Below are 27,885 nucleotides of genomic sequence, written 5' to 3' on the forward strand. Positions count from 1 at the left end.
TGCGTGTCGCATGAGATATAATTTTACTTATTTCATTTTTATTCGTTGCCAACGACAGTTCGTTTTACGTTCTGTGGCGCGAGTCAATTTCGTCCATTTAAGAGATAACTGACTGTTATTCGCGCAATCGTAAAAAACCAAGTCGCAAGTATAACGAAAATTTACGATGACACTCACCGTTTCCGGAGTTGTGGATGGCCTTGATAGCCTTCTTGAGCTTCGCGAGACCATCCCTATCGAAGTCCAACGTCTGAAAAAAGAAAATAATGATAATACGGTAAAATATTACGCGAGCTAGTAAAATAATTATTTCTTCAAGTCCACAAAATTTTGGGTGTTAGACTGTTTTGCATTTAAATTAGCGTTTATAAACGTGGTGGTATCGTGCGCGAGCGACATAAATGTAAAATATATTCAACGATCTCTCTTCCGATAAAAAAAAACACTTTGAATATCTAACATTTAGCTATTTTATTTTATTTATATATTGTGTGAATATATATATATATATATATATATTCTGGAAATATTATAAAATTGCAAATGACGTTCAAACTTCGTTCTTTCGTTTGTTCAGTATGCGAAAACTATAGTTTTTGTCGATGCGCTTTAAAAAAAGATTGTAACATAATTCAAAAATATTCAATTTGAAATAATCCTTGATAAATAATTAGTAAAATTATCGTAGAATCAACATCAATATCGTAAATCACGAAATCAAATCAAGAAATTTTAGTCATGAACATTTTAAATATTTAAATTACAAAGCAAATTAATCAAAATTATATATATATATATATATATATATATATATATATATATATAATAATCTCTTCTTCGTCAAATTTCAATTATGTCAATAATGTCATTTTTCAAACATATTTCAAGCGTGCATTTTTTCGTAGAACTCTAAAAAAATGATTCTCTATGCATTTGAATTTCACGCGATGTGCGCTCTGCGGGAGTCATAAATCCGGATGTGTCTTTCACCCAAATCGTCACGGATTTGTGAATCCGGACATCCGGTTAGCTTTAAATCCCCCCCGTTCTCCACACGTGCTTTTAACCGCTCTATCAGCTTTGCTAATAGAAAAGAGGGAATAAAAGATACAAGTAAAAGTTATGCTCGTAAGATGATTACCGCAGCCGTAATTTTATCACGTATATACTTAGCGCTAAAATGCGGTCCTAAAGCGACGCGTTTGCCCGGAAGTGCCATATCGTTCGTTCATTTACTTCGTGTGACAGCGAGAAGGTAGTGACGATATATATTTAACATTTTATCTCATCTGTGCGATGTTGCGAATCACACCTGCCTCGCATTCACGTGTGGTGCATCATTCGTCGCGTTGCCATCTTTTGTGGGTCAAATCGACGCTCACGCGGTCGCGTCGCACTTTATTTCAGGGTGGGAAAAAAATAGAAGCAAGGTGAAGCGTGGGAAGTATAGATGTTAAAAATAAGAGATTCGACACAGCGATCAAATAATCTCTTTCACGTACACAGTCTATTTTTTTTTTTTTTTCCATAAGTTAGCAGACGCATCCTTTACAAGAGACACAAAATAAAAAAAAATCACACAGGACTATTTAATAAACAAAATATAAAAGATATTGATGTCAATCGATTAATCGAGTACAAAACTCTATGAAGAGAGAAGCATAATATAATTTTAAAAGTATAAGAAAACATCGTACGCGCATTTATTAACCGATCCAAACATCGGTTATCTCTCTAGTGCAACCGGCGCAAATAAATTGTGTGCAAACAGAAAGCAAAAGAACGAAAGAAAAGAAAAGAGGACGATATGGAATCTGTAGGAGGAGATGAAAGAAAAGAGCGAAGGAGGAAAAGGATTGAGCCGCGCGATGATCGAGGGCGTCTGGACGCGCCGGGAATTCACGCGGCGTAAGTACGAGCAATAAAAACGACGGGGGATGCTGTACTGAAATAACGCCGACCGACCGACCACGACAAATATCGATAAGAGTTTAATAAGCGGGCGAGCGTGTAAGGAACGCGCGCGTGATTAACGCACGATACGACGCGGCGAACAAGTTTAATGCTATGACCGTATAATGAGCAGAGCGCGATCCGTGAAACGCATGGCACGAAATATTATTGACGCATTCATTTGCCGACGCAATTATATCCGAATGTGCATTACAGCGGATGGTTCTGTCTCTTTCATGCAAATTGCTCCCGAAATACGCAGCGTCTCTCGTGTGCGCGTTTCTCTATTCTTAATCGTATCTTTTTTTTTTATAGAGAATCCAGAATTATTAAAATAATATATGACGAAGTTTAAAAGTTACGAGTTTAGTTTATAAGTTTGTAGAGAATGTTAATGGAAATATTATGATATACCGGCGGACATTGTTCTTTCCGGAAAACTAAAATGATTTTTTTGAAAAACTAACTTCAAAATTCGCACTTCAGATACGCGTGTAGCTTCTTTAACTAAGATTGTTTAAGAACTTGTACTGATTTTTTTTTGCATCACGCGCAATATTTAATAGCTCTATTAATAATCGCTCTTTTTCTTTCATAATTTTTCACTAAATTTTTATTCGAGGAGTGCGCACGCGATGCACATCGCCGCGTCCAACGCAATTATTTTCGTGCGCACAGGCGCGATCGAAAAAAAATCCGAGTGAAGAAGAAATAGAATACGTTGCCGGTCGGCCTTGCCGGATATTCTCCCCCTCGGCGGCATTCGGGCCGGGGCAGCTCGTGCGATGCGTTTCGCCGTCCTTGAGGCTCTCAGAGAAGGCCGCGCGCGCCACGAGCCCGCAGAGCAAAACGACTCTCGGCTTCGCCGAGATCGGGATTCTCGCCTCCACCACGCCCGCAACCACTCTTCTTTCCATTCCCTCCCTCCCCCCCCCTCGACCCTTCCTGCCCCCGGAACCGGACGAGAGAACCGGGAAGCTGTGTATGTGCCTCTGGGATATGGGCCTTATATACGTTTGCGCTGCGCACGCACTCGCACGCAAGCATATTGTCAAGGAATGCTTGTGAATGCTCTAACAAGACTGGTTCCCATACCGAGACATTTGTTCCCAAAAATTCTGTCTAAAAAATAGAAATTTTTTACAAAAAAAAAAAAGATAAAGAGAATTGCTCTTTATAATAACAACGAGAATTAATGAGACGTACAATGTAAATAATGAATTTTTATTGCAAAGGTATATGTGATGATAAATTAGAAATTTGATCAATTGAGAAGGCGTTTCATAATGTGATTCATATAGTATAGAGAGACGAGACTTGATATCTCTTTAGTCGTTTACTCTCACACGTGTAATGAATGATTCACAGATGATCAAATTTTTTTTATCGGAATTTCTCAACCATTGTTAAAAATGTTATGTAAAACCGATTACAGTAAAATTTCAAATAATCGAAAGAAAGGCATTGTACTGTTATAACCATAATAACAATTAAATAATACATCTCATATAATAAAACGGAGGATAGTAATATGTCAATTTATAAATAGCTAAATATAAAATCGCGAATAAACGTTTTATTTTCGAAAACTATATTCGGCCTCGTGTCCGGCAAACCGAGTGCCTTCTCATGCGAATCAAAGACAGGCACGCGCGTCTCGCCGGCCAGTAATTAGCCGCGATGGCACCCGCGTGCCTGCGTAACCTCGCATCCAGCTGTAATTGCCTCTCTCTCGCTAATTAATGCGCACTATGAGCACGAACGTACGCGCAAAGGTTACGCCGCGCCGTTGGCAGAGAAGCCGCGGCAGCACATATGGTCGTCATCATACTAAATGTCTCGGCAATCGATCGCTTGCGTGGCGAAGTCTTACGTGTCGTAGTATTCCGGAAGTTGCTCGACGTGACCAAGTTATATTTTTTATTAAAAGTTCTTCATAAGTATATATATTATTATAAATATTACGTATAATATTTATAATAACAAATTTTTTAATTTTCTACTTTAATTTTACCAAAGAAACTGTCGAAACTCGATCTTTTTTTTATTGCAAAGCTGCGTGCTTTTTTAATCACAGACTCATCAATTTTTGGCATTTTTGCTAAGGTGGACTGAGGTTTTAATTCTTAAAATGCTACTATAATTTGTTTTTTAAATAATTAACATTTTGACTATTTGTGGCGTATAATATAAACTAAACTTTTGACATGTGACTCCATAAATAAAAATAACAGAAATAGTAACTTGTAGCAAGATCAGTCTTAGTCGAGATGTAGTCAAGTGCACGTGTATACTGACAGATTTTCAAAATCATTTATTTTTAAAACGAAGCCCGTACAAAAAAATTATTCTACAGTTTAAATTTCGTTTTTTGAAATCTGTGATTAATTTTTATTAATTCTTAAATCATGAAAAAGAGATAGAATTATTTATATTATAGATATATTATTACGAAACTCACAAGAGAATATCTTTCGAACGTTTTAACACAATGGGGCCTATGAGCTAAATATCTCAGTATATGGTTTTAAATATACATATATAAAAGTAAAATTCCAAATTAAATCACGAGAAATATTCTTTGGTCGCGACCGACATCCGTATATATTTTATGATTGAATTCTCCGCTTTGTGTTTCTATCACGAAATTGAATTAGCAGCTGTGAATAAAACCGGTCGACAATATTCATCCTACGCGTGTGTACGCGTCGGAGAGATTAAGGAGCAACTTCGAAACTATCCTCCGTTGCAACACGTAATATAAAATACGTATTGTGCAGTCGAGGACGATATTGCAAGTTTCGCAAAGTTCCAACCGGGGAAACTTTCCTTCGAGTTACACCCATAATTCTCGCGTGTGCAGCTTCTATCTGCTTCTGTCGTATAAGATGTGTGTGCCAGCAGCGCGTGCCGTACATACAAGCGCGTCGCAGAAAACGTTTTTCTTGTTGATCACTCGAGAACACTCTGATGCCGGCATACTAGGCGGCTTATATATTGTACATTAGACGATAAATCGCGCGCGATCCCGCTTTGTGCGAGCCTTAGCAAAGTGCAATTGATGATCCAGGCTCTCGTTCCCTCGTTCCCATTGCAATCGTGTCGCGTGCCCCACGTTCTATACCTACGTAACGTACAACGCGTGTTCCTCTTAGTAGGTGCTAAACGGTTTTCCCGCTACTTCGCGAGAACAGTTTCTTCGTCGTGCAGACGCAATGCGGAAATATCACGCGTAATGAAACTCGCATTTTACTTCCTATCTGAGACTGCAGGAGAATTCATCGAAAAAGAACACGTTTCGTCGTACAGTTAAAAATTTTATAAGATATACGATTTGATTTATCGGGATGTGCGCATTCGGATATAACATCAGATATATACATATATGTAATAAAACGGTATAATGCTAAAATAACAAAATAACAACGCGGTATTTGATGACGAAAAAGAAATTGTCGCGAATGAGTGTTGAAGTGACATCGCCTGAGCGGAAATTACGATCTAAATACGCGCGTCTCTCGATGATGCGGAGAAAATCAGCAGGATCGTCATCATCATCATCATCATCATCGACCGCGGGATTACGCGAGCGTTAAAAATCCTTAAGGACGCCGCCTACGGCGAGTCGCGTGTATCTGGCGCGTCACAAAAATGACACGGACGTCGGACGGCGACGAGACTCATGTTCTGCGAACTGCTGCCGGGTAGATAAACCTGCGATACGACCTGAAAACGATTCCCGCGGCGGTTTTCTCGCTTGCGAACGTGCTCGCCGATCGCCGCCGGAATGCGGCCTGCCTGGCAATAGCTCGCGCGAGAACGTCGCGTCCGCGAATTCCAGAGGCTCGAACGAGGCGGAGCAGAGATAAGCGTATACGCACACGCGTTTGCGATGCGTGATGCATGGTGCGTGCATCGACACCATCTTTCGACAATGGCGCGACGCAGTCTAGTTTTGCGCCAGTGACAAAAAAAATACACCGGATCCAATTTCCGCGACTGGTTTTCGCGTCGCGTTTATTCACTGACGCAAAATAATCAGCCTCGTTATACGTTCCTTTTAGGTATATTTTTCACAGTCTCAACAAGACAACGCAACAAGACAAAGTGCCGAAAATACTATCTTTTCAGTCAGATTTAATTAATTTAAAATATTGACTCTTCCTTAAAAAAAAAAAAAGAAAAAAACGGTAAAATAGAAAAATATAGAATCTATGAATTAATATAAGATAAAAAAATTTGTATTTAATATTATGCTTTTCGGAAAATATGTACAATAATAGGTAGATAAATAATATATATATTGTATAATAATAAAAGAACTTGAGCTTCAACAGTAAAGAAATATTTTGTGTACCTAAGAAATCTTCAAGACCGTTTCCTCTACAACGTTTCTTGTTGCACTTGCAACTGTAAATACGTCGCGTATATGCACAGGTTTATTCCTAGTATTATCATTTTAGGCGCACGTTTCGAATTTTTACAGCTTATTAGACATTGACAAACGTCAGATTTTCCAGCCACACGCCCAAAGAATTCGCTCGCGCTGTTTCGCGCGAAAAAAAAATCGCCGATGTGTCAATAAAGCGCGCGTTCACGTTTCCGCTCCGCTGAGGGGTTAATCGCTGTCGGACAAAGTGTGCAGTCTTGGAAGGAAAAAATGCAGGGATAGTTGCGAGAGAGGCCATTGTATCGGAACCAAAACTCAGCGCGCAAAAGCTAAAGACAAAGAACGTAACTTGAACGCATAAAAAGTCGGACATATATAATCGCGTTAGAAGAAACCGATTTTTTATATTTATAGAAAAAAGGTTGAATAAAAATACAATTTTATGTAAACTATAGAAGTATTAGAAACATTAGAAACGTGCTTTGCAACAAATCGACATAAAAAAAAAATCATCAAAAAGTCTGATATTGAAATTTTATTTTATAAAAATATTCAAAAATTAAAAATTGTAATTTTATAATTGGGAAAAAATTCACTTCGTGTAAATTTTGATAAAATTATATCTTCTAATGGATTTCTCTAACAAGACTATAAATTATTTTCCTTAAATTGTTCTAATTATATCAAAGGCTTCTTGTTTTGTAGAGTATATATAGAAGTAGATAAATATATCACACAGGTTGTAACACTTTTGGCAAAATTTTAGACACATACTTTGCACGTCGACACGTGTCCGAGGTTCTGTTTATGTTAATAAGTATACGTTTGACATATTCATGTTCCTAGACGAACGTTGAAAATGTCGGAAAGCGTTATAGAAGTTTACGAGCAAATTGCGTTATTATTCAGAGAACGCGATAACGGACGTAGGTATATAATAACGGGAAATGTGGCATTTTTCGAGCGATCCAGAATATTTGCATCATCGTGCAATTTCTGATACTGATTCACACTGTAATACTAATGTCATCCGCATAGCAATCCAAATGCTAATAGTGTCCAGTTCTAAACTTATGTTAGAAAAATCGAGGAAACACTTAAAATAGCATATCGGTGTTATAACAAAAAGTGCAAAGAAAATTTTATAGATAAGAAATGTGATAAACTCTACACAAGAACTTTTGGGTAATTTAATATATATAATTTCGTTAATATTAATTATAAAAAGAAAAATAGTAAAATGACAATAAAGTTAAAAATGTGTATATAAATATAAGTAAAAAATTTAAGAAAATGTTTGTTTAAACCAATATGTATTTCACTAAAAAAATTGTTTGAGAATGATCGATTCCAAAAACGTCGAAGAATCTATAATTAAAATTCCGGTATCAGGGAGAAATCAGCCATTCGTCACGCGTTTTACGTTCTGTGCAAATGTATACCTAGAAGAATTTACTACAATAATTATGTGCAAATTTCATTCGGCGTTGCGCTTAAAATAACGATGAAAGAAAAACGAGAATAAAATCAACCGCAATACTGATTATATATATCGAATGATAAGCATTCCCCATATGCTCTGTGCAAATATATATTTACCGCGATCTCTGAGATAAAACTCGCTAACATATATCCCGAAGTTAAGTCAACTAGTCCAGAGTATTTATAGGCTACTCTTCGAACCGGGAATCTCAAGCTCGCGGGAAATTCCGATGAGAATAAAAACTCGTCAGTTATTTACACACGTGAATATACCCTTCGTTATTTTAATATGTACTTTTATACATTCGAGTAATTGAATGCGATCAACGCTTTTATATATAAACTTACAATTAGAAATCGTGCCTCGATAAGGAACGATACCATGTTTTTGTCGGTAAAATGCTACGTTATACAATTCATTGGATTTCATAGCCGAAATGCAGAAGTACTTTATTGCAGATCTATGCAAATTAAATCGATTTCATATTAGCACAACCGGTTATACTCCTCCCACTCTCGTTCCCATATACATCGTAGTGCATCATCCAGTTAGCGCCTAATTTAACATTCAATTACGCGATACACCCGTATCGATTTCGAGGACGCGCGAATTACGCCTCTTTTATTGCTGAATATATTCGACCGGGACCCATTCGCCGTTTATCGATTTACCGGCATGTTTGCCATATTAATAGTGTATACAAAGCAGAATACGTATAATGTCCAAATTTACGTAAAATTTAAGAAATGCATATGTTTAAGATTTTATTATTACCGATACATGTATGTTGTAAACATGTAGTGTATTTCATGTTGTATAGGGTTATTATAAACATGATTTGCATATTTATACTACATTTATATATATAGTGTAAATTATATAGATCATTAAGAAAATTCAAAATTTTTATTTATTTTTTTCTAAGAAATTTTTCATAAGCTACTAGCGACTTTACTTCGGTCAAAGTCTGCTTCTTTAATTGCAACGTTCAGACGATTCTCCATAACTGTTATCGGCCGTCTTCGACGGAAGGGAGGCGATTGCACTAATAATACACCACAAGATAATACGACATAACAATTGCATCGTTCTCATGCATTTTCCCTTTTCTTCCTTCTTCTTTTTTTCAGTATTTCACGGAAAAATGAACGTCGCGCGCTCGGTTAACGGTTAAATCGTTCGGTTAAATGACCGCTTTCTCTTTGTGTGACTGAATATGCGTGAGCTTTGTGCGGCAACGATCGAGAACCGGAGATTGAATTATGCCGATATACACGTGTATTATGCTTCCTTAGAGATCCAGATGACACCCGGTCATTTTCGTAACCGAGGTGACAGGTAATGGTCGAAACTACTCGCACTTGAGCTATACATTTGAAGTTCTTATTTAGGATAACAACTCTTGAAAAGAGTAACACACTCAAATCAAAATTTCCTTAAATTACCTGATATTGCAACTATTCGGGGTGTTAATTACGTTAATTTTTTAAATTGCCACTTGATTTGCTAGTATTAATAATATGCTCAAATATGTATGTGGAATATCAATTTGTACTTACAAAATTTCCAGTTTTCAAATAAATTTTCTCACTCTTATTTACTGACCTTCTTCAATAATATTTTATGATTAATGTCAATGGTCCATCATCAATATTATCATAATTAATATATAATTTAATTATAATATATATATAAAATAAGTACAATATCTTAATTAAATAATATTACTGTCAGATGACTAAATATTTTGCATAAGAGAGAGAAGCCAATAATAGTTCTATCAAAAATAATCAAATTTTTTTATACATATACAAATATATCGGTATGCAAGAGTTCATGATCATGCATCTTTTGTAGATGACCCATTTCTTTCACAAAACACAATACTTTAACCCAATTTATGAGTCGACCAAATGTTCTTTCATAAATTGCCAGATGTCGAAGCTGTGTGCTTCGCGAAGATCGAATATGATGACTTCCGGGAGCGTGTCGAAAAAGAAGACTAGCAGACTGCTTTGCCAAGCTGCTCCTGCTGCTGTTTCGATCTATCCGGAACACCCGCTGATGCGACACGGACATGAGATACATCGATTTCCTATAAATCTATATAATAACGCATTCACGGCAGCCAGGGCGTTATCCCCGGCTTCTCTCGTTCGCGCGATTACTCCTGTTTGACGTCGAGACTGCGATCCCCGATACGATTGAAGTATATAGTCCTAGATGCAAAACGGCAAGAGCTAACTATAATTAAAGTAACTATCAGTAAAATATAAATATTATAATTAAACTAACTTTTGGTTGATCAATTTTTTATGAAACGCGGTTTTTCTTCGATGTTGAAGAGGGAATAAGAGTAAATTTTAATACGGCGTTATGAACCTGGAAAATTACAGCAGGAAAACGCCGGACGAAAATTTAGTCCTTCCTTTTCGAGATTAGATTTCATCATTCTACGAGTATACTTGCGGCGTTCTATTGTCAAGAAACAGCGCGCACAATATGGGGCCAGAATTAGATTGCAGCTGCACCGAGAAGACGCACCTCATTCTTCTTCGCCACGGTCCACGTTCCACCTAAGTTTCTTTGCGTTTTCTCGCTGTCGAACGATATCTTTCGTGTTTCCGCACGGATACCTTTGCCATGTGTGGTTTTCACGGCGAAGAGAGAAATCTCACGTGCGGCTTTCGAAACTTTAATTTACATTATCATTTTCCCGTTTACAAAAAAAAGTAAAACGTATACGTCCGTATAACGTTTGAAAATTAATGTATATAATTAACGTAGTGCGGATATCGCGACTATCGCGCAATATCCGGAGTGGCTGAAAGAAAATAAAAAGCTCCACATAATGTGATGTCATAATAGCTTGTCGCTAAAAATAAGCGTAAAAGTAGGTCGCCTGGAATCTGGAATAGATTAGACGTATCTCAACGATAGGGCAATTATCACGAAGGACAGTAAAATCTCTCTGTAATGTATATAACGTCATAATGAATCCCTGCATGGCCATATTTTAAAATAAAATTTCATTACGTCGGATACCAATCCCAAAATCTCATGATATGCAAAATATTGAATTTTAATCGGCGTAATAATTCAAGAATTTAATTTCATTACGATAAAATTTTATTATCGCAATACTTTTTTTTTATGTATTTCCTCCAGCTGCACGTATATACTATATCTAAATGCTCTTCGATATTTCGCGTTTCGTCCATGAATTTCGGTATTCCCGACTCGTTGCCCACGTTCACCATATAAGGAATAAGGAGGCGTTTACAGCTGACGAACTGTTTTGAATGCAGGGCCATGTGTATCGTCGCCTTCCGATCCGATAACCGCAGCCGGTTATCCTGTAACTATACTCGTTGACGGGAGGATCGCTATCTGCCTCGGAATTTATTACATTTGAAGTGGACACCGCGATCTTTCAAAACGGTCGTAAAAAAATATATATATCCTGAAAAAAATTTTTCACGGATACAAAAAAGTAATTTTGCCGTCGTTTATCATATTTGTATTCTCATAAAGAAATATAAACAATACATATAAATAGTCTTCGCAATAAATATGTCTTGACTTTATATTTTATTTACTATTAAATGTTTTCTCTCTTTAAATTTATATTATTAAATGATTAAAAAAATTCTAAATAATACTGCTAGTATCGTGTTCTAGTTACTAACTAAATGTGTTTCAATAATTTTCGCAACAGATTTCAATTTTGTAACAAGTTCACTCAAATCTCTTTGTTTTAAATTAATTTGAAGAACAAATGTACCTCGTTTAATAAATCCCTATTTTTTTCGACTATAACTGCTATTTTTCGACGCTTTTAATGTGTCTGGAATTAACAATTACGTGCAACAACTCGACAGAATTCAACGCTTCGTATCGTAAATTCTTTTCTATACCGACCTTAGAACCGCGGCAATGCTCGCCTGCAACATTGTGTCTGTGTTGAATTGCAAGTTGCAACCTGGAAGTTAAGCGAGCGAGAGTGCTCATTGCATTCCAACGTAAATGGCTAAACACAACCTCAAGAAAGCGTAGCGGATTGAATTATCATTCCAGAAATCGACGCGAGACAAGTTCAATCACCTTTATATATAGATTGCCGTGTATGAATAGATGCGGTAGAGATGTATATATGAATAGACTCCACAGATATCATCATCAATGGATACCGAAATAATTGAATAATTGTAGCGTGAAATTCTCTAATACATCATCAGATGCCGGATAAATCACTAATTTATATAGTGTCCCGTTTCTCTATCACATTTCTATTTTACAAATTCCTCAATCAATTTGAAATTGAACTTTTATTCAACATTAAATAAGACATATATCTTCATTACCGCTTTTTTCATCATTAATCACAATTAACACTTGAAAGTAACGGAGCAAATTGAATTCTAAGAGAGAAAATAAATGATAAAATCTCTCAAAAATACCTCAATTATCTCGAGTTACCCATCAACCCGTCTCGAGTAAAACAGAAAAAATAGTAAACACTTTTTTTTAATGATAATTTTCCTCGATAGTCTCGCTATACGAAAGATCGGTTTCTAAATTGATCAACAAATCTGTCAGTTGTGTTTCACGATTTTATTGTGCATATATTCCCACTGCATTAATGGTCGCATATATTTATTTGTGAATAGTATCGAACATCCCGATATACATTTCCGCGCCAGCAGACGCAGGTGCGCTATAGCGAGAGCTCTCACGGAGAGAATGAAAGGAATTCCCAGCCCATTCCGGCCTTGACAGGCCGTTCGTTCGTATCGTCGACCTTTGCGCGCCGCGATTTGCAAGCGTTTATGTGCCGCGCGAAATCGCGAAATCGCTCTCTAAACGACGCCGCGCGTTGCAATAATCTCCGCCGCACGCGCAGCAACACGCCCAGGTGCATTTCGTAAATGCTCGTAAAAAAAAAAGAAATAAAAGAAAAAAAGGAAGAACACCCCGGCAGCCCGGTATTACGCGATGGCGTAAGAGCGATTACAAGACATAACAAAAGCAAGCCCCAGACATCGGTAATTAAGAAGTCGGTCATCGCTTTCGCCGCGGGCGCAGCACGCGATTTGCATGAAATTGCATTGTTGCGTCTTGGTAGGATGCACTCCGCGCATATCTCCCGTTATCAAGAAGAAGAAGGTCGTACAAGCACGCTCGTTGCATCCCGAGGAAATAATAATGCAGTTACTGCCGGCGACAGTACAGGAATGCATAATATTCGGCGCTCACAAACTTAATTTTCTATCGTTGATGCGTATAAACGGGAAATGAAACAAATTTCAGATGTCTTGCAACTACATGCTAAGTGCAATATCAGCGATGTATTGCATATCGATATTTGCACGCGAGAGCAATGTAAAATATACAATGTAATATAATGTATATAATGTATACACTGTTAAATATTAAAGGATGAAATTTAAACCAATACCTTAAGTCAAATAACGTTTTGTTATTTTTAACATATGTGTCGAAATTTATTATTTTAACATAAAAATAATTATTTTAACTCCATTGGTTTAGTTGAATTAATACATTGTTTTAGTTAAATTAACGACATATCGAGTAAGAGCAGTGACGACCTGTAAGAAATAGTTAAATATGACTCAAATTGATTATAATTTAACCCTGCAAATTTAACAATGTGTTCTAATTTTGTGACACACTCCTCTCTCTCTCTCTCTCTCTCTCTCTCTCTCTCTCTCTCTCTCTCTCGCAATAATAAAATTCGTAAGATTAGTGAAGATTAATCCCTGGCTATATGGTCCTAAATGCATTCGATTATTTCTGGCATAAGAGACGTCCACTTTAACTGATGGTATCCTCGATCGAGAAAGCAGGCTGTCACCGACGACTACCATTATCGAGGCACTCGTTTCGATTGCTAAGAACGCTCTATACCCCCAATGACTCGAAGAGAACATCCTATATAGCGGCTTTATTGGATTACTCCGGCGATATTGTGCGGACGTGGACGCAACCATTGAATTTGATCTCGATAATCTCTTTGTCGTCGCAATATATTTATACTGCAAATATTAGGCAAACATTTTTGGCGATTTTTTACGCCCACTATTAGCAGAATGATATATCAGTTGCCAAAGCACACACACACAAAATCGAAAAACTTTTTAATAAATAAATCTTTTGACAAATCCTTTTTCCTTATCTGACATAAGCAGTTTACGCACGTTTTTAATTATTCTGTTAATATTTTTATATAAATTTTGCTGGTATACATATACAGTTCTTTAAATATCAAGCACATAGAAATTGGTATTGATGTTGAAAAATAAAAATTTATATTTAATAAGAAATTTATATAAACGTGGAAAAAGACTTTCGTTCACAGTTGACTCGCGCTTATTCCAAGCATATTTTTTCACAATGCTTTCTTTTCGCATTTCCAAGAGAAAGTTAAACAATTCCGTTTTCATTAACTGCGACAATGCGTTTCGCGTTGTTTTATTTATCGTTATTCTCACCATGATCGTTCTTCCGGGGAGGTGCATGTCTCGCACGATAACGATTAACTTTTTAGCTATATCGTGATGCTCGAATGCGATTTCTATAAACGCACGCATCTCGCTCCGGAATTCACGCCACAGGCACAGGAAACGCTCCTTCGTTACAACGAGATGCAACGGTCCGGGTGAAAGTCGCGGAGAGAAAGGAAGATTTTTCATCAGCATCATAATGCGGCACGCGATTAATTTCTGACCGCGGTTCGCGTCACAATAAGGCACGAGAAGAAACGGCCGGCCCTAACGTTCAATCTCGAAGATATCAAAACTCTTAAGAAAATATATTTCTCTTTTAATACAATTAAATTTAAAATTCAATTAGCATTATGTGTTAAACAATATTATGTATACCGATTATTACATATTCATGTCGAGTTTTCCCTGTAAGATCCATAGCACTTTGCGGCTTTAAATTGTAAATCCGACAGGTATATTAAGTTAGCTAAGCCAAATTATCAAAACACAAAACATTTTTTTATATAAAATTAATTTGCTAATTATTTGCAATTTTTTGCTTTTAAAAATAATTTTTTTGCTCCAGCTATTAAAAAGTTATAAATAGCTGGATAGCTTAAGATTAAGCTATCCAGCCATTGTAAAAAAAACATGGCAAATTAATTCCATATAAAACTTTTTGCGTTCTGACAATTTGGCTTAGATAGCTTAATGTACCTAAATCCGACCCTGCTCCGACCTGCAATGGCTGAGTAAACGTACCAGGATCTCGCGGGCACCGTATAATTACGTGGCCCTTAAAATTCCCCGTTCGGAAGTCAGACAACGAACTGGGTCACCCGGAGGTACTTTGGCAGGAAACGAGCTACGCAATCGCGCCGATGACAGTCGACCGGAATTAGTATCGCCATGTCTGGAAACCCTAAAAAAAAAAAAAAAAACGACCGCTCTCTACGTTATTACTTTTTGAAGTGTTAATTCGCACGTTATCTACAACGCGTATACTAATCTCGCGCGGCAATTCGCCAAATCACTAAAATAACATACTCAAAATGAAATTAGCACAAATTCAATGCACTTTTTAAATAATATTCTAAGTCTTTTTATATTTTACATTTTCTCAATTACGCCTCCTTAAAAATATTCAATTCCGATTTCTTTTTTAAAACCGTGTATGCTTATATTGAGCTTCATATTTCCATTCAATAATCATGTACAGAAAATATTTCGCGGACATCGTTCCGCTGTCTGCAGTTCTCAATAATTCCACTTAAGCAGAATAGTATATAGTAATATAGTCAGTAATTTTTTTGTTGGCTCATCAGTGTGCCCCTATCTACGCTGTCTAATAAAGCGGTTTATTTCAATTCGCCGAATTCAATCCAATTAATTTCATCTAATTCGCTTATTTAGTTATGCTTTCATATTCTTAATAGAGATAATCTTCTGATCATTCTGTTTTACCCTGTCAAACCCTTGCCTTCCCCCGCGCTCCTTGACTCATAAAAAAAAATCGCATGAGCACAAAATCCCGCATCCACATCTATGCAAGATAAATGCAATAATTATTATTATTAATAAGTTCATTATGTTATTATTATTGATAATAATGCTCCGTAATGTCTTTGCAAAAATTAATCTTACTGATTAACCCAGCAATTATAATAGGCAATAATATAGCAATCGTCTTTATTATTATTATTGATACGTTCTCCATTATACGTATAATAGTTGGGATAATAATAATAGATCTGCTTTTAATTACAGTTCAGAACTCGATCCTGTTTCGCTGTTTAACCCGTTCGTATTCACGTCTGACCGAAATTGAATTGTATTTTATTTATCGCCATCGGGCTAAATCGTTCGCCAAACTATCCCGAGGGCCTGCCTGGCGGTGGCTCTTACGAACGTAAAATGTCGTCCTTACGAGCGGTTAACGTTCGCCCGATAATCAAATGCGAGGTAATAGATCCCGTCGAGCTCCTCGACGCCTCCGAACGTCCGGACGACTCTTACATCATGCTGCGTTAATAGAACGCTCATTTGCGATGCAGGCAGCTTTGCCGCTTTCGTCAATCGCATTGAGAAAAAATTGCGAAACTGCCGCAACTAAACCCCGCACTTCGCTTAGTAATGTTTCTCTCGAGAGAATGCTAATTTTACATACAATGATCGATTTAAAATACTTTACACTCGAAACGCGCAATATACTTCTGACTTTTCATACCAAAGTTAATAAAATATTCAAGCTTTTGATTATAGATATTTTTTATTCCTATATCTATAATCCGACAAGCCTTCGGGGTTCATTTCTTTACTCGATAAAAAAATTGTCTGTACAGTCAAGATGTATTGAAGTCATTATTAAATTAAACAGATATTTTTTGAAATTATAAATAGCTTCTGTGTAGGTGTATTATTCATTGATTTTTTTCTACATGAAATAATAATTCCATAACGTGTCACATGAAAACAAGCAATCTACATATTCTCCATGATAATACTGCTAATGAGGTAATAAATAGCGGCGCATATTTTTTGTACTCGGCGTGAGTGAAAGCGAACGAAAAGTTCTCTTTTTATCGGGCTTTTACTTTCATAAATTACAACGTAATTTAGAGAACCAGCTCGAGCAACTCCCGTACTCTTGACCCTGACTGTCTTCGAGTCACTTCGAGTCACCCACTTTCCCACTTTAGCATACTTGGGACTTACGACACCAGTCTATACGAAATTCGAGCGTCGCTACTATTTTGGAACTCGTCGCGATCTATTTTTGTCACCAGTAAAAGGGGGAGAGAGAAAGAGATAGAGAGAGAGAGAGAGGGAAAAAGAAAGAGAGAAAACGAAAGAGAAAAGAGAGTAAAAGAGAACTGAAATAAAAATACACGGATTATTTTAACGAAGTTTTCGAAACTTGATTTATGCCACATTTCAAATAAGATGCTTGTACAAGTCATGTAAAAATTAAATGATATAAATGATCTTGCTCTTAGATCAATTAAAAACTACAGAAGATCATGTATCATTTGCAATTTTTATTGTTAACTGTATTAATCGTACGTGTAACGGCAACATTTAAGGTAAAAAATTTAAGAAATTGTGAAAGTAATATCCATTCCTACCAATGCAGGTTAATTTCGATCTTAGTTTAACTTACTTTTCATCTTTTTCTAGTTCTAAGAATTAGAAAAAGATATAAAAAGTAAGTTAAACCAAAAATTAAAGTTAATCTACATTGGTAAAAATGGACACAAGCGTTGATTATCGAAGCCTGAAGGTTGAATATCGAGAGTCGAGTGTCAAAAATTAAAAACACGGACGTTGATAAATAATTGATGAATCAAGTGTTTAGCGCGTTGAATATGAAGTTTACGTGAGTACGAGACACAACGCGAGGAGATATCCGGTATACGAATTGGCACGTGTTAAAAGTGTGCAGATGTCGTCGTCGTCGTCGCCGTCGCGGAATAAACTTCGCCACGGCGATTATACTCGTCACCGTCTGTCAGCACGTCCGTAACGGCGAAATGTTCTACCGCGTTATAATCGTCACCGCCGCGCATGAAGAAGGAATTCCCGGCGAGAAGAGGAGAAATGGAAGGAAGGAAGGAAGGAAGGACGAAGCAGCCCCCGCGGCCTCTACGAGCATGCTCCTGGCGGAATTTTCTCCTCGCGAAAATTCTCCGGATCGTTAAAGGAGACGGGAAACCGTCGGCGTGCATCTTTTCCTCTTCCTCTCCTTCACCTTGCCGCTCCTGAGAGAGAAAGAGAAGAGAGAACGAGTGACCCGGAAATTCCGACACGCCGATGTGCCGGGGATATTGGACATATTTCTCCGAGGCGAACTGAGGCGAGGTCGGTGAAAAATTTTTCATGTCGGGATCGCACGACAATATTATACGTGATTCACGAGACTAAGGCCGGTTTTCACACGCAATGATTAGTGGCGCCAACTGACTGGCATTCATTGGCGCCAGAACCAACTGGCAAACTCACAAGTGTTTACACAGTGATTGGCGTATAATATGGAAAATATTTAACATTTATTAAACACACAGTAAATGACAACAACCATATAACCTCAAATTTTGAGGTTATATGCTTTGGCCAATAACCGCCAGTAAACGCCACATTACTAGCGCCAGTTTGCATCAAGTGTTTACACTTGCATTTTTACTGGCATTAGTCGACTGGCGCGGCCTGGCGCCACCAATCATTGCGTGTGAAAACCGGCCTATAAGGCCGGTTTTTTAAGGCCGGTTCTTTCTCTCTTGGATAGTAGATTTACATTTAAAATAAAGATGCGTTAAAAAAAGAACAGATACCGCTAAAAGGTGAGAAAATAATTGGAGAGTCGCACACTAAGTCCGATTAGATTACTTTAGAGCAATCCCGGACACTCGACTCTTGAAGCTCTCGGCTTCCTCCTCTCAATATTTATTATTTTTATCTTGTTATCTCTTCGTGTGTATCGGGAATTTGTTTTTTCTCACTTTTTTTTTCATTTCTCTCTTTCACTATTTCTTTCTCTCCTCGAAAAGCCCCAGTTCGGATTTTTTAATGCTCTACGAGCACGCTTCTGCGCGGTTGCGCAAAAACATTTATATCAAGCAAATGGATGGTTTCCCGGGCAATACGGTGAACTAGTCCTCGCAATTTTGGAAGTAATATCGAAGTGGTAGAATATATACACGTCTAATTTCAGTTCCGCAACTCCTGCCCAATCGCATAAGAATCGCGCGGTCACGAAATTGCTGCCGAAAATTAACCTTCATCAAATTATTACCTACGGGCTACGACCTTGCGAGAGCTGCGCAAATCGTCCTTGATTCTATATTGATTCGATCAATATTTCTGATTAGCGTACACTTATTCATCACATAATGATGATGAATGGTTGCGTTTGCCGATTGTTTTTTTGTGAAAATTTACGATCTTGAAACGTATATATCTGGAAACAATGCGGAATGTTTGGAATGATGGATAGCAGTATATGTGACAGTGGACACGCAATGGAAAGCAATTTTCCATTATTGATTTTGCACAAGTTATGTATAAAGACCGTGAACGCTTTTTTGTGTTTGGCGATTACATGAAAAATGATTTTCTCTTTTTTTCTTAGATTTCTCATGAAAATTTTATTAGCCTCAATTTTCAATACATTTTAAGATGCACGTCGCTCATTTACAATATAACGAAATAAAAAATTGTCATTTTTGAGTTGTACACCAAAATTGCATTTAAAAATGTTATTACATATTTTTTTAACGATACAGAACATTCAAAATTTATTTCTGAAAAACTTTGTTTTCGAGTTATGTCCTTGTTGCAGCAAATGAGCGACACATGTCTGCTTAAAACTACCAGTTTATCATTTCAATTACTCTTACAAAATAGAAAATTGATCACCATTACACTGGTGATAAAAATTAATCCTTGTGTTAGAATAGATAAATAAATTTCTATTATTCTTTTAATTTCGTGTTTTAAAGTACAAAATATAATAGATCGACTATTTAGTTAATCATGTATTCTATTATTGCGCCAGGTGGAACAATGAAATAATGAAATAATATATTATTTATGCTCCATGAATGAGAACCTTAATAATATATTAAAACGATACGTTCGTGACAATAATAATAATAATATATATAGTCACGGCATCAGTGATATACCGGGTCTTTTTAGATCCTATTGCCAAACCTATCAATAAATCCTTCCAAGTATCTTTACCAGTGCCAAATGTAAATCACGTTTTCGTATTACATAATGAAGGACAAATCGCGCGCGCAATCATACAGTCACTTAAGACTTAAAAGACAAGCGTTCACATTCAAATGAGAATATTACTAACTTACTTCAATAATTAATTAACACTGTTCGAATGTTCGAGCAACGCTTAATTTTAAATAAAATTCTCATCGTCTATCTACATGTTAAAGAATTCGATTCAAAATCCAATTAAAAAGGTCCCATTGTTCTGTTGCGTGGGGAAAAAATAAGACGCGTGGCTTTGTTGTCTCGGGCCTAGTATTTGCGCTATATTCCTATATTACACGCCTAGCCGTATCTTTGCGCAGGAATATGCACTTCACGCGCGGCCCCTACTGTTGCACGGATTCCACTTGACAGAGATACGTATCACGCAGTCATTCACGCGCCCGCAAATTAGAAAAGCGTCGACGCGAAGCGATGATCACGTCGCATCGCGCGCCGGGCAGCATAGCGAAACAACGGCCGCAGATGTCTGTGGAATCCGAGGAAAAATGCGGTACGTCCGCTATTCAAGAATATCGCTATTTAGCCCAGTCAATATAGACTTTTAAATGGAATTAATTCCGGGAAGCGATTTTTTTTTCTTTTACTGTTTTGGAGGGTCATGGGTAGTCTAAAACCGGATTTTCGGGATCCTAACCCTGGAGCGTTAGCCGCCATTTTGATTAAAAGGGTGATTTTGTAAATATCTCGCTTATTTTCAACTTTAGAGTGAAAGTGGTGATAACCAAACTTGTAGAAAATTTAATACTCTGCAATTTTGGTCCTTATCATTTTTCACCTAGGATCGATATTTTGGGTCTTAGACTCGAAAGTGGGAGAGGGGTAAAATTTTATTTTATTTTTTTTAATTTTTTGAATAAGCGCGCCATAAACTCTACCCCCGTGGTGACGTGGAAAAGATGTTTTTCATTATACCAAGTAAATTCAAAAAATAAAAAAAAATAATAAAATTTTACCCCCCCACTTTTGAGTCTAAGACCCAAAATATCGATCCTACGTGAAAAATAATAAGGACCAAAATTGTAGAGTATTAAATGTTCTACAAGTTTGGTTATCACCACTTCCACTCTAAAGTTGAAAATAAGCGAGATATTTACAAAATCACCCTTTTAATCAAAATGGCGGCTAACGCTCCAGGGTTAGGATCCCGAAAATCCGGTTTTAGACTACCCATGACCCTCCGAAACAGTAAAAAAAAAAAAAAAAAAAAAAAAAAAAAAAAAAAAAGAAAGCTTCCCGGAATTAATTCCATTTCAGCGGCTTTTTCGGGCTATATTGACTGGGCTAATTCAGTAGTGTCTGACGCGTCGAGAGCCGTTTTTGTGTCAGCGCTCGTTCAAGTCGTCGCGCTTTTTTAACTTCCTTTATATTATTTTCGAAGCTGCGTTAAAAACGCATCGCGCGAGAAACGTTTTACGTCCGCATTACCAATACTTATTGCGAGAAACGAGCCACCGAACAGCGGAATATAAACCCGATATAATGCGGCCAGTTTCCTGGCGAGAAATCGGACTTCAAAGCACGTGCGACGATAATAACAGCGACGTCATCGCCGACTACGTCGCGGCTTTAAATGCCTCGGCATTAGCATCATTTCCACATTTGAAATGTTAACGATCAAATCGGCGACGACAAGCGAGCCACCCTCGCCTCTTCGCCGTGCTTTCGCAAGACTTGAAATTCTTGTGGGCTCGTAACAAAATCGGCGCGATTCGATCAAACGCGAACGAAAACCGTGGGGCGATAATATTTGTATCTCGATGTTGCACAATCGGCGCCATAAACGGAACGTCTTTCGTTCGGTAAGCTTCCGTAAAGTGAACCGATCGTGCTAATCGTAAGTGCTCTCTCGTCACTCCGGGAGTCGAAGCCTTAAGGCCTAAACGCAATACAAAGATACGGGCAACAGAGAAATAACCACGTTTCAACTTGCCAAAACGTGCATACCAATTTAACGCAATGGAATATGAAATGAGCAATAAAAAAAAACATAATTTCCGACGCGTCGTGGATTTTTATTCTCCATTGCCCGTACCTGACCAATCGCACCGATTCAGTTTTATCATAAGTCGAAATGTGATTGTCAATTAGCCCGTTCCAACTTCTTGCATGGTTCGCATATCTTTTCTCTTTTCACGTTGGAGAGAAAAAGAGAAAAGATGAACGATGGCAAGAAGTTGAGCTAAAAAACGAACAGGGGCCTTCTCCGTTGCCCGGCTTGCTTATTTCCCGTTCCATTTTTGCCCGCGGCGTACCCTTGTATCGCGTTCAGGCCCTTCGCGGACAAATTATTATCTTCGGTTCACGCTGAAAGCACACAGAAGGTATATACCATTCGGAAAAGACGTCAAGATCGCGCGAGTCGTCGACGTGTCCCGCAGGATCGCGGCGGTCGAGGATGTCGACGGACGTTCCCGCGCGTTCCCGGTGCCGACCGATACGCGATATACACACACACGCCCACGCACGGGGAACACGCGCGCGACGACGACCGCCGGGCGCCGACCGCGACCCGGTACGGTTAACGCAATAAACGCCGACACGGAGAAAGAGAGCGGCACAAGGACGATACGGTATACGAGGGGGTGGCGGAACAAAGAGCGATCGAGAGAGCCGGGGAAACTTGGAGAGCGGGACGCGAACGGAGAAGCGTATAGAAATGGGGCACGAGTAACGAATTGCGGCAACAATACGCGATAAATTGCAGCAAAATTGAACGAACAATCGGAACAAAGATACACATAAAAAGTTAGAGCGAAGATACATATACATGGGCGAAAAAGTCGAGATTAAATCGGCCGATCCGGCGCACGCACATCGGCGGTTCCCAATAACTATTAATTGGCGCCGATCGCAGTTCACACTCGACTCTCACCCGAAGGCGGGAGGAGCGGGGAGACCGAGAGGACCGGTCTACGGTGAATTTCGATCAACGTTTACGGGAACGGGCCCACCGTCGCGCGTCGTGACGAATGCGGCGCGTGTGCGCCGTGCGGCTGTTTTAACGCACGCACCGATCGTCGTCATCGCACGTAAAACTCCACTCACCTCCTCGAGAGACGCGATCGTCTGCCTGCACTGCGGCATTCGCGACACGAACGTGGACGTGGTGGGCGAGTTGTAGTCCTCCCTCGTCTCCTCGACGAACTCACTCACGGCGATCAGGCCCGGCATCTTTCCGCCCGTTCTCGTTTTCCGTCAGTTGTTCCGTCTCCCGCCTGGTCCACCCCACCCTCCGCCGCGCAGCGCCCAGCGCCCAGCTGCAAGCGAGGCTGTCCCCTCGGCGGATCGCGCGCTTCTCGCCACCGCGACTCCCCCTCGCTCGTCCTCCTCCTCCTCCTCCTCCTCGTCGCCGGCGAACGCGCGGCACTTTTACGCTCCGCGGACACCGTTCGCTTCACTCGTCTCTCACCATAAATTCCGCCGGGGACCCTCCGATCACGTTTTTCCGCCTCCGCCGAGCCGCGCGTCGCCCGACGCCTTCCCGTGACGCACGGGTATGAACGTCGTCGTCCCGGTACGGAGAGACGTGCGCGCGTATGCGTACGAAGGAGAGCGGGCGCGAGAGAGGAATGAATGACGAGGGTACGAGGACTACGAGGGGAGCGAGACAGACGGCAGGGTTCGAGCAGCGTGTGTCCGACGGAGTCACCACCTTTCCGTGTCGCGTGTCCGCGCAGAGAGAGAGAGAGAGAGAAAGAGAGACGGACAGACACTCGCGCGACGACAGACCGGCGCGATTATTATCGCGACACGGTCGCGGCGAGCCACCGGCCGTCGCGGGGACGCATAGCAGTAACAGCAACGACACTGGCAGCAGCAGCAGGAGCTCGCTCGCTCTTCCCGTCAACGAGGAGCGCGGGTCACCGCGCACACGTAAAGTACTTTACATGCGCGCATGCACACCGCCGTGACGACCGGTCAGACGGACGGACCGACGCGACGACGCGCGCGAACGCGAACACATGAAAACACACCGGAGAAGGTACACGCGCGCGCGCGCGCGCGTACGCAGCTGCGTCCGCGGGACGCTCCGCTCCTTCGGGCTCGCAATCTCGCACCTTATCGCGCGTCGCGCACCCTAAACTAACCTCTCGGTCGGTTGCCGAGTACCGCCGAAACGCTCGCGACTGCGGCCGAAGTTTCACTGAGGTGAGGCGCCAGGCGGCGCGGCGGCGCGCGGCGCTGTCGACGCGCGCGCGACCAGGCGGCCGGGCCAGCCGTTCGCCACGAAGTAAAACGTTAACTCAGAGCGGTCGCTCTCGTCGACAGCGGGACAGCGGACAAACACGGCGACGGACGGAAACGTCGGACGGCGGAACGAGAAAAGGCGGGAAAGTTAAAGAGGGAACGGACGTTTCACGCGATATTGAAAAACTGTTGTACATAATTGTTTCAATATATTCGATAAAAAAATAATTAAGTCCAAGTTGAACGAAATCGGTGAGGAGGCCACTATTCTTCAGATTTACCCATAATTTTAAAAATGTTGAAAATATTTGATCGCGCAAACTAAAAAGAAATATAATAAACGTTTTAAAAAATTATATTTTTAAACTCACCCGAGATAATAGGAGGTGTTTAAATGTATATGATAGTGTTAATTGAAATAAAAAAGATATTTAATGCAAAAAAAACTCGATTTTCTCGAATTTATATCGTTGCGTAAACGCGATACGGCCAGAAAAAGGGACGTATGGACAGCGTCGACCGATAATCGAATTTTTCAGATATTTCTTACCAAAATTGTCTAGCGGACGCGTTGTGAAAATTTATTTTCGCGTAGAACGTAATGCGACGCCAATATCCGCGATTTCCGAATGTACGTGTATTTCCGGTCGCGCCGAAACTTAATTTCTAATTCTTACGTACCATTTAACTTTAATCATAGCGGTAAAATTGTGTTGTACGTACGTACATCGTTGAATACGATCCAAAAAGCAAAGTTCAAGTATTTGGAGTGTTTTATTACGGAAACGTAAAAGAACTTTACATTACAATTTCCTGAAGCTTAAGCTGTTTTTTGCTCTTAGCCTTAACTTGCGCGGCGATGCGATCCAAGTCCCTGCGTCCTTGGCTGGTCAATTTGCGTCCTCCGAGAGGCGCCTTCTCGATCAACTTCAGCTGCTCCAAGCTTTGGAGCGCCTTACGCGCGACACCGCCTGCCGATCGGCAGAAGTGGCTGGGATGAGTGCCGTTGCGTTTGCGTCCGCCGAAGATCTTGGTAACGGCGCCGACTCCGATCGGGCTACGAATATAGATGTGGCGCACCAGGGCCGCGCATCTGATGTAAAACCAGTCGGGATCGTACGGCGCCAACTCCTTAAATTTGGCCGTCTTGACGATGTCCACCCACTCTGGCACGCGCATCTTGCCAGTTCTAAAATTTTACAAAGTGCGAATCGAATTATGAAATGTGTATCGTCGAGCTACGGTATATAGTTGTTCTTGTAAGAAACATACGACGTAAAATGAAAATTTTTATAAAAGTGATTTAAAGTAATATAAAAAAGAAGGTACAACGATATAAGGTGATAAAAATAAGGATAAATAAGAACGTAATCCAATATGTGTTCTGGACACTACGCACGTACACCGCGTAGTTAGGTTAGGTTAGACTTGGGACATATTTCTTACTTACTTTTTAAGGAAGGCTGCAAAGGCCTTCACAAATTTTTGTTGATCGACGTCCTTTAGCGTTACGGACGGCATCTGGAAGAGAAATTTAACTCGATAAAATAATTAACGCGTGAAACAGTACGTACGCACGTTGCGCGTGTGTGAAATGCGAAATTAACGTTCTGAATCCCCCGATCTCGATAATTGATGAAGAATCGTGGAAGCCGCTAAATCGACGCGTTGTAAATTCGTTATGTGAATTCTCTTATATTATTTATTAAAAAACGGCTTGATCGTCAGAGGACTGTCAACATCGCGCACCTTCGTGAGAATACAAACCGGAAAGAGCAAGATGTAACTAGCAGGAGCAGGGCAGGAGAACGGCTAGGGTTAAAAGCACCCAAAATGGTAGCCACGAGTGCCACGGCACGAGGCGGACGATTCGAGAAAGCGAACGGACATTTCACGACTGCTAAATATGTTTACATAACCGAGATAAGAGCGATGCACCGTAAATAATCAAATTAATCAGTGGTCAAATCTTTCAGGCACTAATTTACTATATAAACGTCATAATTATTGATTATGCTACAAAAATATAATTTTTAAAGAAGATCGTATTATATTTTATTATACTAGCTTTACACTGTTTAATCGAGAAAACAAAATTATACTACACATAGCTATGCGTAAAACATTCTTAAATGACCAGAACTATAGAATTATTGTAAAAATTTATCAGAAACTATAGAACTCGGTAATACGCAAAAGAGAACTCAAAATGTCACGACAGTCGCTCGCGAAGTAAGCGCAACGAGAGAACCAATCAGCGTCGCGGAAAAGTGACAAAAATACTTCGATAGATTCGAGTATCGATGACATGCCCTTTTTAGAAGAGGATATTTTTTATTTCCATAGACTATATATGGGTGCTTTCCATGTTTCCAGCAAGGAACACAGGCGACACTGCGTGGCACAGTGTCAGGGTGCCATTACATGGGGAGCGCGGAAACGCGGAAACGCGGAAGCGCGGAAGACAAAATTTACTAGATTTCCGTCGATCCGTTCCGTCTGTTTTGAATGCCTTAATATTACATGGAGCATATTTTGAGCGGAAAAGCGGAACGGAGAATTATAAAATATTAATTTTTAACGGTATTTATTGATTAAAATGCTTGTATTCAATAGATAAGCTGAAAAGATAAGCATATTAATAAAAATTGCAATGAATTAAGTGAACACAATTTTAAGAAATGAATACAAATGTCTATTTGTCACTATACTGTTCCGCTTTTCCGCGCAAATTGTGCTCCATGTAATATAAGGAGAAACAAACTCGCGGAACGAACGCGTCAAAATCCGTTGTCAACGCGGATACAGTATACTCCATCAAATTTCGGAGCTGTTTAATCACATTGAAAAAAAAGCTTTTACACATACTCTTCGATTACTTTATTATTTAATAAAAGTGGCAGTATAATATTATAGATCCAAACATCATGTTGATGGTTATTATGAAGTATATCTTATATGCAAGCCAGGGTACATACATAGGCTGCGTTAAGTACTGGCAGTGAATATCGAAACGCAGCCATACATACATACACGATAATAGCGGATTCCGCTTTTCCGTTCAAACGTGCGGGACTCAACTCGCGGAAACGCGGAATCTAGTTACTATTCTGTTCCGCGCTTCCGCGTTTCCGCGTTTCCGCGCTCCATGTAATGGCACCCTGAGGGTGCCATTACATGGAGCGCGGAAACGCGGAAACGCGGAACAGAATAGTAACTAGATTCCGCGTTTCCGCGAGTTGAGTCCCGCACGTTTGAACGGAAAAGCGGAATCCGCTATTATCGTGTATGTATGTATGGCTGTGTTTCGATATTCACTGCCAGTACTTAACGCAGCCTATGTATGTACCCTGGCTTGCATATAAGATATACTTCATACTACCTCTCCTTTTAATCCATTGGGTCAAAGGAGAGGAAACGAGCGAAAATGAGCGACTGCTCACGATTGCTAGGCTAGCGGAGTATCGGCTGAACGCACCCAATAACCATCAACATGATGTTTGGATCTATAATATTATACTACCACTGTTATTAAATAATAAAGTAATCGAAGAGTATGTGTAAAAGCTTTTTTTTCA

The 27,885-nt window shown here is 39.5% G+C and overlaps 2 protein-coding genes across 7 annotated transcripts in view; both read right to left on the bottom strand.

Annotated features, from left to right (window-relative positions):
* Positions 1 to 24,481, bottom strand: part of Asap (ArfGAP domain of ASAP) — a 51,060-nt gene extending 26,579 nt beyond the window's left edge. For 3 of the 4 annotated variants that reach the window (XM_077423527.1, XM_077423526.1, XM_077423523.1), the window contains exons 1-2: positions 23,165 to 24,481; positions 178 to 250 (exon numbers count right to left, since the gene is read on the bottom strand). In XM_077423527.1, the coding sequence (XP_077279653.1) occupies positions 178 to 250; positions 23,165 to 23,290 (199 nt within the window). In that variant the 5' untranslated portion in view covers positions 23,291 to 24,481. The remainder of the gene's footprint in view (positions 1 to 177; positions 251 to 23,164) is intronic. The other variant, XM_077423525.1, reaches the window with a different exon arrangement.
* Positions 24,482 to 25,062: 581 nt separating this feature from the next.
* On the bottom strand, positions 25,063 to 26,104 carry LOC143907089 (small ribosomal subunit protein eS19). 3 transcript variants are annotated; one of them, XM_077423610.1, is made up of 3 exons: positions 26,057 to 26,104; positions 25,758 to 25,828; positions 25,063 to 25,496 (listed from the first exon to the last, which is right to left on the bottom strand). In XM_077423610.1, the coding sequence occupies exons 2-3, from the start codon at positions 25,826 to 25,828 to the stop codon at positions 25,106 to 25,108; spliced, it is 462 nt and encodes a 153-aa protein (XP_077279736.1). In that variant the 5' UTR covers positions 26,057 to 26,104; the 3' UTR covers positions 25,063 to 25,105. The 3 variants fall into 3 exon arrangements, with proteins under 3 accessions (XP_077279736.1, XP_077279735.1, XP_077279734.1); XM_077423609.1 differs by lacking the exon at positions 26,057 to 26,104 and adding an exon at positions 25,915 to 26,056; XM_077423608.1 differs by lacking the exon at positions 26,057 to 26,104 and adding an exon at positions 25,886 to 26,050.
* Between the last annotated feature and the right edge of the window lie 1,781 nt (positions 26,105 to 27,885).

Source organism: Temnothorax americanus, unplaced genomic scaffold, assembly GCF_048541705.1.
Source record: "Temnothorax americanus isolate GAGA-0224 unplaced genomic scaffold, ASM4854170v1 Scaffold8, whole genome shotgun sequence".
NCBI classification, from domain to species: Eukaryota; Metazoa; Arthropoda; class Insecta; order Hymenoptera; family Formicidae; genus Temnothorax; species Temnothorax americanus.